The 19,217-nt window shown below is 59.2% G+C and overlaps 1 protein-coding gene across 2 annotated transcripts in view; it reads left to right on the plus strand.

The window, feature by feature from the left end:
* DIP2C (disco interacting protein 2 homolog C) overlaps window positions 1-19,217 on the plus strand; it is a 363,208-nt gene that overhangs the window by 262,627 nt on the left and 81,364 nt on the right. For both annotated transcript variants that reach the window (XM_032881692.1, XM_032881693.1), the window contains 5 exons: window positions 76-140; window positions 1,488-1,581; window positions 1,664-1,783; window positions 2,958-3,072; window positions 18,172-18,311. In XM_032881692.1, the coding sequence (XP_032737583.1) occupies window positions 76-140; window positions 1,488-1,581; window positions 1,664-1,783; window positions 2,958-3,072; window positions 18,172-18,311 (534 nt within the window). The remainder of the gene's footprint in view (window positions 1-75; window positions 141-1,487; window positions 1,582-1,663; window positions 1,784-2,957; window positions 3,073-18,171; window positions 18,312-19,217) is intronic.

Raw genomic sequence — 19,217 nt, forward strand, 5'->3', positions numbered from 1 at the left:
AAGGCCTCTCCTGCCCCTGACCGACGTGGTCTTGCGTCCACTGGGAGTACATGTCCTCTGTTTCCCTCTGTGCAGCGGAAACCATAGTGAACGTGCTGGACTTCAAGAAGGACGTTGGGCTCTGGCATGGAATCCTGACCGTAAGTGCGACCCCGGGCACACTGGCTGCGCTCGGTGCCCCGGTGGGAATTAGGGTCCGTGTGCAGGGCGGCTTGGGGAAGCCGCTTCCCCTGCATGGGGAGAAGAGCCGTCGGCATTAGAAGCCCTTAGCTGTTTGCAAATGTGACTTCCAAAGCCCTGTCCCTGCCCCCGTGGGAGGGAGCATATGGACCCTCCCCAGGCGCTCATGGCAAACAGAGCGTCTCTCCTCCCAGCTCCTGGTGCTCTGAATGCAGTGACATCTCAGTCTTGGGTTTGGGGCACGACCCTAGCGTGCGATTTGGCTGTGACATCCTTGGGCTTTTTCTCTCTGTGAGTCTGTATTTGTGAATATGATGGAAGCCTCGTCCCTTACACTGCGAGGGGAGGTTCCAGGGGTCGGCCATGGTGACAGTTGGGCTCCTGTGCCTCAGGGAGGTTCGTGCCCGCGGATGAGTGAGGGCGGCTGGAAGCTGCAGGCGGGTTTGTGGAGACGTGGCCGTGTCCTCTAAGATGCGCTGAGCCTCAGAACACAGCTCGGGGCAGGCTGTGTGTGTCCTCGGTGCTGATATGCACTCCCTGCTTCTCCAGGCGTCTTGTGCTGGAACTGTGTCTGTGCAGGGGTGGAAAATTCTAGTGGCTTTCCCATGAGCAGTGGGACATACGTACAGAGAGCAGGCCTTGTGCTTTCTCTGCGAGGAGTGGGGCCTGTGAGCACCGTCTGGACCGGAGGTTGGGGCCCACACTCGCCCCTCCTGCTGCAGCTCCGCTCTGCCCCCAGATGCCGGGTGATACTAGGATGCGGGGACGCAGCTCCCCAAGCACGCTCATGCGGTGAGCACAGGGCCCGGGACTGCGGCCGGCCTCAGCCTTGCCGTCTGCGCTCTGTGCCTGCAGGCCCGTTGCCTGCCCCTGGGCCCCCTGCACCGCGGCGTTGCTATCCGTCAAATGCAGCGCCAGTCCTGCGTGGGGTCTGTCCAGCCCAGGGTGCGGCAGGCACTTAGCCCCCCTCCCTGCCTGGAGGCTGTGGCGGCTGCTGTGGCGGCTGCCGTCGCTGCTACCGGTTGAGTGTCTCCTTGACGTCACTGTGTGGGAAGCTCTGTGCCAGGTCTCGGTGTTGTCACCCAGTGTCACTGTGGCTCTGGGCCTGCAGCTTCTGCCTCCCTTGCCGCTTCCTAGAGCCAGGCCCGTCTGCTGCTAGACGCACACACTCCTCTCTGCGTCTCACACGGCAGAGGGTGCTCTCAGTCCCCGCGTGGAGCAGGGGCGAGCTCGTGACGGGGCCCGGCCTGGCGGGTGGGGTGCCTTTCCCCCGAGCGTCTGGCAGTTGTCCCCTGTGTTGCTTCCAGAGTGTCATGAACATGATGCACGTCATCAGCATCCCGTACTCGCTGATGAAGGTGAACCCGCTGTCCTGGATTCAGAAGGTCTGCCAGTACAAAGGTACGTCTCCGGGGCCCTCGAGTCCGCGGTTCCCAGGCTGACGGCACGCCGACTAACGCCCTTCCCTCCGCTGTTCCCGCAGCGAAAGTGGCTTGTGTGAAATCCAGGGACATGCACTGGGCGCTGGTGGCACACAGAGATCAGAGGGACATCAACCTCTCTTCCCTGCGGATGCTGATCGTGGCCGATGGCGCAAATCCCTGTAAGTGGCAGCTGGAGAGAGCCTCGAGCTCCCCGTCCCGCCCCCACGCTCTGCTCTGCCTGGTCCCGTCGCTGCCTTGTTCGGAGGCGGCCTTCCGCGAACGACCTCCCACGTGACTCACTGGAGCCTCCAGCCACCACGGGTGCCGGGGACCCGGGGTCCTGGGCTCGAGTCCTGGTGTTTCCACGTCCTGATTCCGTAGAGAAGGATCCTGACTTTCTGATGTTAACCCTTCTCTTTCTTTAGCAGCAAATTCGTACCGAAGTCATAAAATTTTAGGAGGGTTGAGTGAAGTGGTTCCTTGGCCTTGGCATGGCTACTACTCGGGAAGTAGTAATTATTGCTATTTTATGGTCTACAGTAATTTTCTTGATTGGGAAAGTAATTTATCATTTAGTGGAGTTTCATTATCAAATCCTGTAGGAAGCACCGCCTGGCAGAGCGATTTCGCAGTCCCACAGGCTCCACGAACACACTTGAGAAGTTCCGCTCTGCGTTGAGGCCAGACGCAGTGAGCCTGGTCTGGGCGAGAGCCAGTGAGCCGGGGCAAGTGGGCGAAGGAGGCGTGTGTTTCTGTCCGTAAGCGGTGCCGCGTGCACATTCGTAGATTGAAGCAGCACAGACTTTCTCAGAGCCTGATTCGCAAACGGGGACTCGCGCCACGTGGTTTACCGTGACTTGTCTCGCGGGTCTCCTCAAACAGACCTGTGACCAAAGAGCTTCCCGAAGCTTCCTGAACAGCTCTGTGACCCGCGAGCTGCTTCGGGACAGTGATTTGAGCCACCTGTCCTGCGCGACGCCCGGCTTCCCCGTGTTAGGACGCGGTCTCGCCGCACGCCGGGTGGTGACGCCCCGAGCTCCCTGGGTGTGCTGACCCGGGAGGAGTTTTCCGCCCTTCGTTCGGACGTTGCACACACACACGCAGCATGGCAGGGCCAGCCTCAGGGAGGGCCCACGAGCTCAGCACCGCGGCGTATCCGTACGGGGGTTATGCTGGTAACCCTCGGCTTCTGTCGGCTGAGCGGACCATCTCTCACGGTGACGTGAGGGGTAAGCGTGAATGAGGCGTGTTTCCGCACTCTGGCCGCAGCCCGACCCAGGGGCGTTCGGGGAGTGGGGCGGTTTCCGTGGACCCCAGGCTTCCACCAGCTGACTGTCCTCCCTTTGCCTGCAGGGTCCATCTCGTCCTGTGACGCCTTCCTCAACGTCTTCCAGAGCAAAGGCCTGCGCCAGGAGGTCATCTGTCCGTGCGCCAGCTCCCCGGAAGCCCTCACCGTGGCCATCCGGAGGTACGGCCGGGCACCTGCAGGGCGGGGAGGGCAGAACCCAGCCTGTCCAGGGCAGCCTTCTTTCCTTGCACATGTGGGAATGGACTCTTCAGGGTGGTCCCGATTCACTAGTCAGAAACCCTGTGTCCCTCTGGGGACAGACCTTGTCCTCCAGTAAGTGGACACCACGGGTACATCACCCACATGTCCCACGCTGATGTCCCGGTGGGGCGCTGTTTGGGGCGGGCTGGGGAGTACTGTCTGGTGTGAGTGCAGTGTGGGTGGCAGCCCAGCCCGTGGACAGGCCCCTTGCGCCACCACACCGTGAACTCTGAAAGACCCTGGTTTTCTCAGCTCTTGGGTTGTGGATGGCCATTGCGGGGCTGCAGGGTGCACGTGGGTCGGGGCCTGCTTTGCCCATGCCCTTGGTTGTGTGTCAGTCCGCCTCACCTCGGGCCCCACGCCCTGCACACCGGTTACGGGCATGTGAGGCTGGCCCCACCCTGGCTGAGAGGTACAGGGAAGGCCTGTCCCGTTGGCACCTGCCGTCCGCCATCCTCACCGCGTGGGAAGGGAGGGTTTGCACTGTCTGTGTATTTCCAGCTCGGGATCAGACATAGTTCTCAGTATCTCTGGGTTCGGCCCTAGTAAGGTTGTCTTCTGCGTCACACACTGCGTGCCCCATTGTAAGCACAGGTGCTCGAGCTTTCAGCACACAGTGCATGTGAGTTCCGTCCTTGCCACCGAAAAGCTTCTCAACAGTACCCACTGGGAGGTTGTAAATAAGATGTTTTCTGGCGGTTTTAGCTGATAGTTAGTGAAAATTAACCAGACTGTCTGAGGGGCTGGGAAGTCAAAAAGCCTTAGAAGATCAGCAGCAAGTTTTAATTTCACTTGAACCAGAAAGGAGAAGTCCGTGACGTAATGTAAGCTGATGAGGAAATCGGACACCAGGAACCAGAATCCAGCCTTCGTTGTTAAAAAGGTGTCAGTTGAAGTCTGGCTTCGGATGGGATGCTGGGGACCGCGCCGGGGACGGGCTAGCGCTGGGCTCCTCCGAGACCAGCAGTCAGCTATCTGGGTGCAGCCTGGCCATAGGGTCCCTGCCACCGCGTCCTGGCCGTGGCCTCCCGGCTGCAGGCTCCCCTCTCCATGGCCTCTGCCTGAAAGCGTTAGTGTTGTGCCACTGTGTGACGTGGCATCCGTTGCTGCAGGTAAGTCACGAGGTGAGGGACTGAGACTCGTGGACACTCCAGCTGTGTCAGACCGTGGGGTCACGTGCTCTCCTAGATGGCTGTTCCCTGTGCGTGAGATCAGGCCAGACCAGACTGACACAGGGAGGACTCAGCGAAGGGCCTGTCATTGTTTCTCTAAAAATGTCAAAAAATCATTAAAATTTTTAAGAAGATTAAAAACTTAGTACCAAAAATAGGCAAATTAAGCACTATTTCCTGGGCTCATGTTTAGTTGCTTCCAGCGCACTTCCCCTGCAATCAATGGCCACGCACATCCCCACGCGCCCCAGGCTCCCCATGCATCCCCATGTGCCCCCATGCTCCCCGCACATCCTCATGCCCCTGTGCTCCCCACGCATCCCCCACATGTCCCCATGTGTTTTCATGGATCCCCGTGTTTCTCCATGCATCCCCACGCGCCCCGGTGCTCCCTGAGCATTCCTGATCCCCCGTGCTCCCCACACAACCCCACGTGTCCCAATGTGTACTCATGCTACTCACGTGTCCGTGTATACCCCTGTATGTCCATGTCCCCACGTATCCTGTGCTCCCTACTTGTCTCCATGGTCTTCACACACCTCCGCGTATCCCTACACATCCTTGCACAACCCCTGCACAGACCTACTGTGGCTGAGTCTGCAGCCTGACTGGCCGGGCGGGGTGGTTTCCGAGTCCCTCATCCTTCCCTTACCGCAGCTTGTGGACACCTGGACACAGTGGATGGGTCGGCCGCCCTCTGAGCAGGTGGGAGTGGTTGTGCTTGTAGGGACACGAGTCCGCCAGCCAGCCTGGCTTTGAGCTGGCTCCTGTCTGCAGACCCGCTAGCTCCTCTCAGAGCTGACCCCCCACCCTTGAGGTCTCGTCTGTGATTTCCCGGGTAGCTGGTAGAGGAGCCAGGAGCCAGGACAGGGCCACGGATACGGAGGAGTCCCTGCGAGCCCTGCATCCTGGGCCGCACCATGGTGGGAGGTGGCTGGCATGGGCCGCAGGTGGACCTGACCCCACCCGCGGTGAAATGTGAGGTTGAGGCCTTGGCCGGATCCTGCTGTGCTCTCCTCGCAGGATCTCCTGTAGCTCGCGGAAGGTCGGCACGTTGTTTGCTGGACTGTCACTCACAGTCCAGGGGTTAAAACTGGGGACGTGTGGCTGGGGAGTCCAGTCCGTTCCTACCCCAAACTGGCTTTACTGCAGGCATTTCCTAGCCCTCAAGAGCAATGTGCGTTCCCTTCACTGGTGCTGTGTGAGGTCGCTGGTCCTTCTCAGGCTCGCCAGTCCCAGCCGCGGTCCCGCGAGTGTCCTCGGGAGCCGCGGCATCCAGAGACAGGCTGCTCTCGTGATTCCTGTGGATTTGGAGTGTCCGTGGAAGAAAGTAGCGAGATAGGAACACGGAAGTACCCCGAGACTCAGCACGTGCTGTGGGGCTGTCACTTCCTGCAAGGGGCGTACCGGGCCCCATCCCCATGGGTGCATAGTTGCGTTCTCCGGTCTGTGTAGGGGAGGGATGGGACCCATTGGGGGCACACGCTGCCGTCGTGGCATAGCCGTGCAGCTCTTGCCTGTGGGTTTTACAGTGTGACTGTCACACGGGAGGGTCTCAGCCAGCTGGGACTCACATCAGCTCTCAAGAGCGAGGGACCCATGGCCGCCAGCACGTCCAGGCGGCGGAAGTCTCTCCTATGGCCTGGTCTCACCCCAAGCTGCCAGACGCTCCCCGTGAGGACTGTGAACAGGGTTGACATGATGGCAGCTTTGGCTCCTTTGCCCTTCCAGGGGCCCCCCGTGTGTTCTCTCTCCCCGTCAGTCTGGAGAGGCTGCCTGGAGGCAGGGCTGCCCACATTGGAGAACCCCTTCCTGAGCACACAGTTTCCAGAAAACAGGGTGACCCGAGAGGGCATGTGTCAGCAGAGGAAATCCTATTTCCAGCTTTTGGTAAAATTAGGTCTGTGTGGCTAGGGCCTGGAGGGAGGCCAGGGCACAGTAGAGCAGCTCTGTCCCCTTCTCTGCAGGACCTTTGGTTCACCCCACACGCGTCCTCCCCCTGGGAGCCTGCGTCAGGACGGCGTGCACAGCCTGGGGGCTCAGACACAGTGGGGTCCGAGTGCCTGAGGAGGCGGCGGCCAGGGCACCGCCTCTGTTCTCCTCCTCCCGCTTCCCGGCCCTTCTCTCGTCAGCCCGACAGGTGGCCGTGGGTGTCTGTCTGCTGGGCACGTAACCGTGAGCAAGGCCGGACCGCGTGGGGGCCTGGGAGAGCAGACCGCCCGTCTCTGGCCACGACCGATTTCGCCACGTGCTGTTCCCCAGTGGAGGGAGAGCAGCGCACGTCCCGGAGTCATAGGGGGCCGACGGCCCGCGCCCGTACTGAGGTCTCGTTGGCCCAGCGCCGTGCCTGCCTATTCATGTGCGCCGGCCACGGCACAGCTGACAGGAAGCCCAGTGAATGTTCCAGGCCCCGTGGCCCTTTGCTGAAAAGGCAGTGCCTGAGCCCCGTCTGCGGGAGCTCCCAGCTCTGTGCACAGGGAGCCTCGCTCTTTCCTCAACCACCGTTGACTGTCGGAGCGATGTCACGTCCGTCACTCCTTCAGAGAAATTCCCTACAACCAAGAGGTGCGTCAGTAACAGAAGAAACTCTTGGTTTCCCTGACGTGGAGTCTGTAATCCTCACTTATTTACAGACTTTGGTATAGAGTGGTCTCCGTCTGGTGGCTTGCCCTGAGCTCTTTCTCTAAATGAAGACACTGTCTTCTCCCAGAGAGTCCCGGGTTCGCTGGCACCTCCCGGGTCTCTCCACAGACCTGCCACCTGCGCAGTGCTCGAGAACCGGGCGTGTGCGTTCGCCGCGCATGGCACATGTGTGGGAGGGAAAGTGGAGACTGTTGCTGGGACCCACTTGCCACGGGTGGAACCCCATTCCCGCCTCACGTGGGTCAGTGGTGGCTCATGTGCTGGCCTCCGGCAGGGGAGCAAGGTTGCTGCAGAGGGACAGCTGAGTCGGACATCATCTGCGCCGTCCTGTCCTTGCCGAAGCTGTGACGGCTTAAACGTGTCCACTCGTTTTGCTGTGACATTTGGGCTGCGTATTTCAGAGTAAAGATACGAGCCTGGTGCTTGGGGATGGCTCCGTGGGGATGGCCCAGTGTGTCCTGCGGACTCTCGACGTTGGTGTGCTGGCCCCGGGCCTCACGGTCACTCCTGCGGACAGTGCAGTGTGAACCCTGCCACCTTGCTCCAGCGTAAAGCGAGGGGCCGTAAGATACACAGGGGAAAAGGTCTAGTTTTAACGCTAAGGTATTTGTGTTTTGCTACTGACATATTGGTTATAGCCAAACAAAAATAATTTTGGAAAAGATTGTTATAGGCAGCAGAGGGCCGTTAAACATTGTGGTTTCACAAGCACGTGAATGTGTCTGCACCGTTCGCACCGTCCTTCTCGGTTTCGCACCTGTCCGTATCTGTGACCAAAACTGAAGTAGAACGGTATTTTCAAAATCTGGACAAAAACCCCGCAGAGACGCCTAAAACGACGGCTCAGGCCGCAGGTGGCGTTGGAAATGGTGCTGCATTTCTTGGAGCCAGTCATTTGGGACCGTGCCCGCGTGGTCTTGGCTGAGCCTTCGTGTCCTGGAGACACCCTGGGTCCCGGGGAAACACAGCCTCTGGTGGTGCGCTCGCGCCTGGAGCGGCCCCGGAACACAGTGCTCTGCTCAGCCCTGGTTCACGCGGGCGAGGAACCGTGACGTCTGGGCCCGAAGCCGCAGACGGGCCCCACGTGCTGAGAAGCTGTGTGGTGGCTCGTGCCCCCGGGGGCCTTGGGGTGATGGAGTCACAAACTGTGTCCTCGCCGTTCCCTCCGGGAGAGAATCTGTGGGTCCCGTGGACACAGTCCAGGCTGCGCTGTGACAGGGGCCGCCGGCAGGTCCCCCAATGCTATGCTGTCACCCCGTGTGTTGACTGCCTGGAGCAGCAAGATTCAGGGGCGCCTCAGAGTGTCATCGTGATTTCAGGGCCACCTTGTGCACCAGGAAAGGCAGGTCTTTTCAGCGACTGACTCTGCCACGTCCCCGTGGGCCAGTTCTTTGAGACACTTGATTTTTCCAGCTGCCAAGAAAAGATGTGAGCAGTGTGGTGTGCTAACACGTGTGCACACACTCCCTGGTCCCCTTTGTGAACATGTGGATCTGCTCACACGTGTGCGGACACCCCAGTCCCTGATAGGAAGACACGTGTCTGCTTACATGTGTGCGCACACACCCCTGTCCCCACTGTGAACACGTGTGTCTGCTAACACGTGTGCACACCCCCAGGTCCCCCACCCCAGCCGTCAGCCCTTGGCCCAGCAGTCTGAGCCCTTAATGCCCCAGTGCAGGCTGCATCGCATCTCCCCACCCACCAAGACTTCAGTTAGATGCAGGACCGCGCAGAGACTGGACACATGTCCGTGTTGTGATTCTGGCCGCTCTACTGTGGGGAGGGTGGCAGAGTGGAACTGGATATCAGTGCACCCTGCCTGGGCAATGTGTGCCCCACATTCCTTCAGAGGAAACTGTGGACGCACGGCCCGACCCTCTGGCTGCCCTGGCTCCCTACTGCCCGGCCCCTCAGTGGCAGCTGGCCTGCAGGGGTGCTGGGGGCTCCGAGGTCTGGCCATGCTCTCTCCCTCCCTCTGCACAGCCTGCCTTTGCTGGCGTCCCGACCGTGGTCCTCTGGGCTCGTCGCCCTCCTTCAGATTCACACCTTCTCACGTGCTCTGGGACTTTCTGGTGTCTCCGTGGTTTGTCCGTCCCAGCCCCGTGTGTACTTTGTAAATAGAGCCGTGAGAGACAGAAGCCCAGTACGTGCAGGTCCTGCTCACGGGCGTCCTGGTGAGAGCAGCGCGTGCATGTGTGCAGGCGGGTTTCTAGCTCGTGGTGCCCCAGGGAGTCGTGTGTGCGCCTGTTGGCCGGCTGGCACCGCACACAGCAATCCCGGTGCCGCTCTGAGCCTAGGGTTTGGTGTCATGTTCTGGTCGTCCACCGAGACAGCAGCAGCAAGAGGGCCATGTCCTTACTGCCAACTGCGCGTCCCCCTCCGACCCCAGGGTGGGTCCCAAGATAATGGGTGGAGGGAGGACAGTGAGGTTTTGGGCAGCAGCCTGCGTGCGTCCACACAGATGCACTAACACGGGTGCGGAGAGGGCAGCTCAGGACCCCAGAGCAGGGGTGGGAGATCCTTACGTACCCCAGGATGTAAGTCGCTATGTAGGAGGCGGTGGACGGTCAGGAGTTCCTGAGAACAGAGACGTGAGCACAGGTAGTGCCCTCGGCCCTGCCAAGCTCTGAGCAAGTGTCTCCCAGAGTCCCGCCCGGGGCTCCCACGGCGTTGGCTGGGATGTCTCCTCAGAGCCCACGTGTTCCGCGATGGGCATCATCTCCCACGCTCACAGGTAGATTGGGACAGGAAGGGGGAGGAGCACGAGGTACAGTGGTAGCGTTCTCAGTAGAATTAGGAATGACGGCATGACCCAAATCAAGACAGGCCTCTGGGTGCAGCGGCTGTCCCCCGTCCGGTCCCTTGCTGGGTGCCGTTCCGCAGTCTGGTGGCTGTCCCCGTCCCCGTGAGACACTGCGGCACACCAGCGGCCCCACGGATGAAGCCACCACCGTGAGCCCTGTGTCGGGGTGAGTGTGGGTGACGAGGACTGGTGGTCAGTCCGGAGAGGAGGGAGTGCTCACGTGTGGAACCTGCTTCCTTCGCTGACCAGTCGGATGTGAGTCATGTTCAAACAGGACAGAAACAGCATTCTCTTGAATTTTATGAGCACGTCCCTCTCTATGAGTAAGGAAGCCCCTGTTCCCAGTGTTGGACATGAACGACCGTCCACGCAGAGGTTGGGACAGACTCTTGTTTCACGAACAAGCCCACACACGTAGCTTCACACTGACTGATTTCTTCCCCAAGTGCAGGGACACTTGGAAATGTCCATACGTGCACAGCAGAAGCTGGCTTAGAGGCGAGGCTGCCTTCTTCGTCCCTCTCAAGCTGCTCTGAGCAGGGGTCCAGGATGCCCGGTCCACAGCCCTGTGGTCCCAGGGTGACAACAGAATGGGCGCTCGGTTGCGCGTCTTCCCCGAGCCCAGCGTGGGAGCGGCTACAGCCTCGGAGTCTGTTTCTGTTTGTTGGCTGATTTACAAAGAAAAAAGTGTCTGGCTGCTGGGTCGCCTGATTTTATTGGAGAGAAAAGCCGGCCCCCTTCAAGGGAGCTCTGATGACCCCTCATTCAGGTGGGTTTGCGGACTGACATTCTCCTTTCTTCTCTCGTCCTGGGCTTAGTAACCCTCCCAGGACAGCTGAGCTGGGAAACGAAGAAGAGACTGGACTTGGGCAAGCCCCTCAGAGCCGCTGATGGCCTGCTCAGCTTTTAGGGACAAAACCCAGTTACTGCACGTGGTCAGCACTGAAGATGACACTGGACATGTGTCCCGTTAGTCACACCGGTGGGGCTTTTAGTCTGTGGTTTCCTTCTGTGAGATGCGTATGTGGACCCGCCAGCCGCGTGGCTGCGGAAGAACCGCCAGGCGCCCGTGGGCCTGCACTGTGCCAGGACAGCTGGGCACATCCGTCAGCCCCTCTGGCCGTTCTGAGCTGGCCTATGCAGAGCAGAGAGCTGGACGTCACAGGCTGGTGACCGTGGCTGTTCATTGTCCTGACGTCCCTCCTCCGGTTAGCAGGAGAACACCTGTCACCAACACACAGTGAGTGCATTGGAAGGTTCTGGGGCCCCGAGTTTTCAGCGGGATTCTTGGACGTCCCACCTGAAACACAGGCAGTGTGCGGAGATGGTCCCGAGAGCCAGCCCTAGACTCTGGCCATTGTCTGGGGACAGCAGCTGGAGCCCTGGCTTCCTCTCCAACCTCATGTTGCCACGGTATTTAATCTTCTTTCCTTTTAAGCTGTCACCATCCAGGTCTATGTTGTGTGTTTCCTTTTTCTTTGAGGGTTATTTGTAAAACTAAGTATATTGGAGAAATAGGACTTTATGACGTGTAAACGCATCTGTGAAATTGTTTTCAAAGGGCAAATTGTAAAATGAAAACCAGCGAATGATCTTCTGGTCCTGTGTATCCCTGGGATTTGCTGTCTGGTTCTGTTTCCACGTCTGGAATGCAGAGGAAAGAACCCACTTTAAAAAAAAAAAAAAAAGATTTATTTATTTGACCGAGATCACAAGTAGGCAGAGAGGCAGGCAGAGAGAAAGGAGCAAGCAGGTTCCCTGCTGAGCTGAGAGCCCGATGCGGGGGCTCGATCCCAGGACCGTGAGATCATGACCTGAGCCGCAGGCAGAGGCTTAACTCCCTGAGCCACCCAGGCGCCCCAAGAACTCACTTTTTAAAGCTATGTTGTGGTAGTGTTGCTTGAACCAAGGAAATGTTCTGTGGCTCTTTAACCACAAGGTACCTTGATGCATTCGCAGTGAAAGCTAATCATTATGTAAAGCAGTAATTAAATTGGCAATTCCAGAGGAGACCAGAGATGCCCCTTTGCCACCCGAATCATTTTGCATGTTGAAAACGTCCCCCCGGACATTAGAGAGACAGGAAGACCTGAGGGAAGGACCCCGGCAGCCGGATGCATGTCTGGAGTCCAACTCGGACCACCCGCCCGAGGCACACCAGCCAGGATAGCTGAGGAGCCCGTGAATTGCAGTGGGATTTTCAGAAACGGCTTTGACTGCCCCAAGAAAGGCAACCGTGGAGATCCATGATCTTATTTTTGTAACACAAGATTAAATACATTGTTGGGGACTTTAATCCGGCAGTTTTGAACTCAGGTACAGTTTTTAGAACTCCTTTGAGTATAAGGAAGTTGGCCATGAGACTCCCCATCCCTAACCGGTGATACGGAGTGACTCAGAGTGTGGAAGAGCCAAGAGACCAGAGTGCCCCGTGCGGGCCATCTGCCCCGCTCACCCGCGGGAGCGCGTCCCACCCTGTTTTGTGTTCGGTCGGATGGTGACCGGCGCCCGCTGCGGTCCAGGTATCTGTCCCACACACAGAGACCGGGGCCGGTTTCTTGCCGGCGCGTGCCGAGCGCCTGCCCGGAGACACAGCCAAGGAGCCCGGGGGAGAGCTCAGCTCGCACACAGCTTGTGGGGTAGGTCCGGTGCCTGCCTGAGAGGAGGAAGCGTCTCTGACCAGTCTCTCTAGCAAGAAAGAACCTGGAAGCCACAGACTGCGGCGGGTGGGTGTGACAGTGGCGGAGAGAACAGCCCCTTGTCACGTTATAGACCTCTTCAAGCAGGTGCTTTTTAATAAGTGGTTCTTGCTCTTGCCAGAGAAAGGGGAAGAAAATACCTCATTGCTCGGAGGGGCGCCGTGTCGATCCTGGGTCTTTCCCTGTCATGAGCCTTCTGTGTGGGCATCCGCTATGCTGTGCAGAGACTCTCACGCTGAGCACTGAAGGGGGAGCACATAGGCATGGATTTGACTGGATTTCTCCTTAAATCCGCGTTCCCAGAGTGTTCCCTGAAAATGTTATTTCTGTTAAAACAAGTACACAGTGTCCATGGCTCCACACCCTTCACAGGGCATTTCCACCTGCTGCTGTTATTTTCTCGGGGTGGCCGCTGCAGTAAGAGAGCTCACGCGCGTCTGCAGAAGGACTTCCGCTGCGGACGGCAGGGGCAGACACGCACAGCAGGGCCGCTCCCCCACGAGGGACGCCTCTGTCCACAAAGGAGGACCTCACTGGTCAGCGGCCGGAAGGCAGTCCCTCGCTGACACACGCAGATGGCCCACAGCGTAGAAGCATCTTCCGCAGGGAGCTGCATTCCAGGAGGCGCTCTGATGCCTGTGCGTGAGTTCTGTGCATCCAGTCCGTGCGTGCACCCGTGTGTCCAGCCTGTCGTGCACCCCACGTGTGCACTGATGGCTCTGTATGCTCTGTGTCCAGTGAGCCCGGCACAGTCCCCAGTGGATTTCAGAGTCTGCTGGCCCAGGTCACCGTTCTGGCATTTCCTCCTTTTGCTTTTCCTCTTGCTGGCTTTGTAACGTGGCACAATGCCTCCCTTCAGGCCTCAGAGTCCGTGTCCATGGGGGGCGTGAGCGCCATGCCACATCACGGGGCCACGTGAACAGCACGTGAGTCTGTACACGTAGAGCCTCTGCATGACTCGCGGTAGAACTCGGGCGTCGGGCTCACATCAGTGTTACTGCGGTGACATCGTGTGTGCTTGGGCGTGTGTGTTCTGTGACAACGGGCCATGAATGTAGAGATGTTGTAGCAAGTCCTGGTGTTGGCAGAGGAGCGGCTCTTCCCTGAGGCTTTGCTCCCTTTGCTCTCTGGGTGTTCCTGAGTCGACCGTTTCTGGAACTGGAGGCTGCCTCTGTCTGAGGGACCCAGGGAAGGATCTTCGCAGTTGTGCTTGCAGAAGGGCTTCAGGGAGAGGCCGTGGGGCTGAAGCCTTGGAGATGTGGGGGCTGCTTCTCTGTAAACCCCGGGAAGGGAGATCGTCCCAGATGCCTTACCCCTTCCGTCACTGCGTTTCTTTCCCCTTGGTGTGGCTGTGAGTGCGGCCGCGGGTGGCAAAGTGCAGGTGTGTTCACGGAGACTTCGAGGACATACGTCTCAGGTGTCACAGAGCGTGACCACCTGAGGGTTGTCTAGTGTTTTTTTTATTTTTAAAGACTTTATTTATTTATTTGACAGAGACCACAAGTAGGCAGAGAGGCAGGCAGAGAGAGAGGAGGAAGCAGGCTCCCTCCCTAGCAGAGAGCCTGATGCGGGGCTCGATCCCAGGACCCTCAGATCATGACCTGAGCTGAAGGCAGAGGCTTTACCACTGAGCCACCCAGGCGCCCCCGTTGTCTAGCGTTTATCCAGGTGGGACACACACGACACGTAAGTGGCAGGTGTGCGTGCTGTCCCGGCGAAGCCCCTGGCCGTCGGGAGTGTTCCCTTGGCCGGGCTGGTGGGCACCTCTGTCTTCCGTGTGTTAACGTGGGCCGTCCTGCAATTTGCCCGTCACTGCAGGATGAGCCACACACAGCTGCGTATTACCTTCCTGCATATTCCTGAGCACGAAGACTCTGTGCACCCAGAGAATCGCCGGGGCGTTCCTGCTCCCGCGACACTGGAGCTGCCCGTCAACACGCTGCTCCATCGCGGCCTTGAACCTGGAGGCTGACAGGAGGGCCAGGCTCCCCCCGCCCTCGCTCAGCTTCCCAGGTCTGATCATGAAACAGCTTTTTGAAATCTCTGGGAATTCTGCTCACAGGGTCCCGTTCTCACTCTCACCTGGTTTAATCTACCGGGACTTTTAATTTCCCAGGAAGGTGTTAATGGAGAGAAAGACAGGCTGGCGTGGTTAAGAATTGAGGGGACACAGACCCAGCCAGCGGCGACAAATGGCTTGGACCCAGCAAGCCGGAGCAGTCTTAGGGTTGAGGACAGTGTTGGTCTGGGTGTGCGGAGGCAGGACTGCCGGGAGGTGGCCTTCCCCTCGGCCAGATGCACGGGGTTGGAGGCCGGAGTGAGCTTGACGCCCGGGTCTGCCCCTCAGTTGGGCCTGGGGGCCACCCCGCCCTGTTCTCTCCACCCGTGAGCAGGGAGGCTGGTCTGGCCTCCCTCCTGGGGCTGCTGGGAGCATCCCTGGCACGTGGAGTGCTTACAGCAGCGTCCGGCGTGAGACAGCGCCGCGTGCACGTGTGAATCAGAAGGCGATACCCCTCGTGGGAATGGGCATGGCCGGGCAGTGGCTCAGGTGTCGTTCATGTTCTAAACGTAGCTGCTTCTCTAGAGGGAACCTGCAGCAATATTGCTGATTACATAGCAGTGGAATAAGATGAGCGATCGCCCATCCGTGTCACCGAACACCACCCGCTGCAAGGACAGGGTGGTCGGCGGGCGCGCTCTGTGTCCCCCAGGTGTCACACATGCACACTCGGGAGGCCCCGCAAGCTCTGCTGGGGGGAGAGCAGGACGAGACGAACGTGCTTGTCGGGGAGCCGCCGTTCTCTGGGTAGAGACGTGTTTGTGCGGCCCATGTTGTAGTGCGTGTGGAAGCGCCGGGGGCTCTCTGGTGGTGGCTGCCCGGAGGCGGGGGTGCGGGGTGAGCTGAGCACACACAGGAGCTCTTGCTGGGACTTCTGGAGCCTCACGCGTCCACGGGGACACCGTCCTCATGTTTCACACACAGCATTGGTTCTGAAGTTTCCCCAAAAGGAGAGTGTGCTGTGGACTGAGGAGGCTGGTGTCTGCAGCCAGAGGTGAGAGGCTATGGGGAGAGGGGACGGGCTGGTGTCTGCGTTGGGACACGAGCTGTGCTGTCAGTCTGGGTCCCTCTGAGCCCCCCAGGGACACAGACGACCGGGTTCACATACCCGTGCCTCGGTTCCTGGTCTGTACGGTGGAGGGTGGCGTAGGCGGGAGTGCGCCGTGCTGAGCCCGTGTGCGCGGAGTGCTCGGGGCGCTGGCCACGGAGAGGCGGGGCCTCGTGGAGCTCGGGCGGGAGGGGCTGGGCTGCTTGTGGAGCAGGAACGCTGCCACCTGGGACTGGGGGACCTTGTCAGCAGGGTGGCCAGCGACCCCAGGACCGTGTCCCAGGGACTCACGTGCTTCTCTTCCAACTGTTTAAGTGCCCTTTGTCCGCAGAGGAGAGAGTCTGGGCTTGGAGTTTTCGTGATCCACAAGGGACTCCGTTAGATGCGAGTGCAAAGCAGCAGGTCGGAGTAACACCACGGGAGTCCTTGTTTCCGCGGTATCGGTTTGTAAACGCGACTGAGGATCCTCGCAGCAAATGCAGTCCAAAGTTGGGCCGCCCTGAGTCTTGCTTCCCGCTTGCTGTTCTGGAATGTAGGGAAGCAGGTGCCGTCACCACGAGGACAGAACGTGCATCGGTGACTCTTACAGGAGCCTGTTGCTCCCAGCACCTGTGGGCGGCTGGTCTCAGTCGCCACGACCCCTTGCTCCTGGCCACTCCTGCATTCTGCTTCTGTGCCTCCTGCAACTGACTACGCACACCTTTGAGCCCCGTTGTGTGGTGTGTCCGTGTCCAGGGCTCTCGTAAGTGCCTTGTGCTGGGGGCGTGGAAATGGGGACACTGTTGTCTCGGGTCTTGGGGCATCTGCTGGGCGGGGGCTCCCAGAGGCTCTGGCAGAGCATCTGCAGCAGGTCCTCCCACTGCTGTTGCCCCGTCGGTGGCTCCGTCGCTGGAGACGCAGTGCCCTGTGGCCACCGTGTCCCACACCATCTGTGTCTTCTGCTCCCTGAGGACACTGGTCATTGGATTGTGCCCACTCCATCCCGTATGACCTCGTCTCAACCAACAGCCTCTGCAAAGACCCTCTTTCATACTAAGAAGGTCACAGTTGATGTCCCGGGACCAGGACTGGCCATAGGTTTGGGGGACACAACCCACAGCGGGTACCGAGCCTTCCGGTTCCTGACTGTCACGTCGCATTCTGCCTAGGACAGAAGCACAGGGTCAGGAGTCCTGGTAGCACAGGGTTCCCGCGGGGCTCCTCTTCTCGCTTTAGAGAGCGGTTTAGGCTCCAGTGTCCGGGGCTCTTTTCCAGGTGGCTGCCCGGGGACCTTCTAGCTTAGGCAGAGTTTTCTTCTGTGTCTGCTTAGTTCCTTGTTCTTGATGCTTAGTGGATAGAATGGTTCAGTTTCCAGACTCTCTTACACTTCCTTTTTATTTATTTTTTTTTTTTTTGAGAAATTTTTGACTTACGGTCTAGGCTTCTTTTTTAAACACACCAGTTTCTTGATTCAAATAAGACTTCCTTCTGCACAGTTTAACTTTTACGTTTCCTTATTTATATTTTTAGGTTCGTTACAAATCTCAGTACTGTTTTAAAGTCAAACAGCAAACTTCTGTTTGTCCTCCAGCTTTTAGATCCTAAAGCAGTGTTGTGCAAGTGCGTCGTTACAGCGACAGGCTGGTGCTCACCCAAATCGCTCTCTCACTTAGCTCAGAGCTCACAGGCAAGTGTCTTTAGCTACAGGGATAAAATCTGTGACCTTGGAAATCTTTCACGACTCCGTAGTCGACAGACTGCCTCTCTGGAGGAAAGGGTGCAGCAGTGGACAGAGGGAGACCCACTTGCCCTCAGGAGGCTGCGACTGACAGGCCAGGCGCATGCCGTGCAGGTGGGAGTTGGGGTGTCTGCTTCATGGAGTCCTTGTGCATCTGAGCGGCCCCGGAGGGCACTGAGAAGAAACCACGGGTTTGCTGCTGCTGCTAGAACCCTGCAGGGAGAGAGGCAGGAGCAGGTGCAGAAGGCCCAGGTGGGAGAGGTCTGGGTCCCCGAGGAATGGGAGGGGCTGGCGCAGAGTGAGCGGACGTGTGGGGCTCATGGGCCATGGAGGAGACAGAGGCAGTGACACTACTTCTTTCTCTGGGCCTCTGCCATCCTACAGAACGCCTCTCAGCCGGAACCTTCCCCAAGAACTTGTAGTCCGGCACGTAGTGGGACTCTTATTCCAGATTCTGGCCCACAGTGTGCATCCACATGACGTATATCCGACTCATGGCAGGAGCAGTGGGAAATCTCCACCGACTCTGCACCCTGCTGCCGTCTCTTCTCCGAGACCCGTTCTCTCGCTAGCCACTTCCCACCCTGGAGGATCTGGCCCGGACAGTGGGGGGAGGAGTCAGGCAGTGTTCCTTACTAACCGCAGGTCTTCACGCCACTAAGGTGTTTTTAAACTGTTCTGGAAACCCAGAGGTAGGGGTAGTGACATCCTGTGGCCGTAGCAGAAGCGTCCCCCGGCGAGCTAGGCCGTGGGGTGGCACGACATCCAGTCTGCACTCGGGAGTCCATGGGACCCCATCGTGGCTGGCAGCCTCGCCGCGTGTCCTTGTGTGGCCTGTTTGCTTCCGCGCACTCAGACAGAACTGCTCTTCTAGGCCCACAGACGACAGCAACCAGCCCCCGGGCCGGGGCGTCCTCTCCATGCACGGGCTGACCTACGGCGTCATCCGCGTGGACTCGGAGGAGAAGCTGTCTGTGCTTACCGTGCAGGACGTCGGCCTCGTGATGCCTGGTGGTGAGTGTGGGCCCGGGCTGCAGACAGCCTGGGGCGCTGAGGTGGGAACCCCGGCTGTGGCTGCTGGGCTTGTCTGTGGGCCTTGGCCCTCCTACCCGGCGTCCCTGGGCCCCTCCGCCGTGAATGTGGATACAACGCTTACATTCCAGCTGTGAGTCGTTAAAGTCTGTGGTCAAGTGGCCTCAGGGAACATGGGAGGGCTTCTCTGCCCCCCTCACGCTGGGACCTCATTGTCGTCCTCCCCACGTGCTGGGCCAGGCCAGCACCCAGCCTAGCAGCAGACGGTGTGAGAGCCCTGCTCGGGGGCCCTGGGGGAGCAGCCGCGCTCGCTCATAGCGGAAGAGCCTGTTTCTAAGAGTCGTGGACCTGCTCCACAGACGCACCTGCGAGCGGGTCAGGGCGGTGTCAGCTGTCGCTGGACGCACACCCCACCTCCCAGAACGCTAGCTCCGGGCCCGGACGGACTCGAGCTCTGTGCTGGGAGCACGGGGCGTGTGCAGTACAGAAGCGCCATGGGCAGCCAGGGACCCGGGGCGTTCTCCACGTGTCCTCCATGTCTGCTAGCGGAAGTCACTCCCCTTGAATGTGATTCACCTGTCCAGTTAGTCACTGACCCACAGCAACAGGACTGGACATTCTTCTATTACGGGAAAATTCAGGACGTGCTGCAGGGAACATGCGTGCCCGGCCCACTTGGATACACCCACCCGTGTTCCAGACGCTGTCTCTGCTCCCCTGCCATCACTCGTCCTCAGTCCGTCCCCGTCTCTCTGTGCCTCTGTGTCTCCCCACGCCATCTCTCTCGGTGTCTGTCCCCCCATCCCTCAGTCCCTGTTTCTGTCTCTCTGTCCCCCCCCATTCCCTCTGTCTCTGTCTCCCTCACCTCTGTCTCTGTCCGTCTGTCTC

Source organism: Lontra canadensis, unplaced genomic scaffold (genome assembly GCF_010015895.1).
Source record: "Lontra canadensis isolate GAN:19392208 unplaced genomic scaffold, GSC_riverotter_1.0 scaffold76, whole genome shotgun sequence".
Classification (NCBI taxonomy): Eukaryota; Metazoa; Chordata; class Mammalia; order Carnivora; family Mustelidae; genus Lontra; species Lontra canadensis.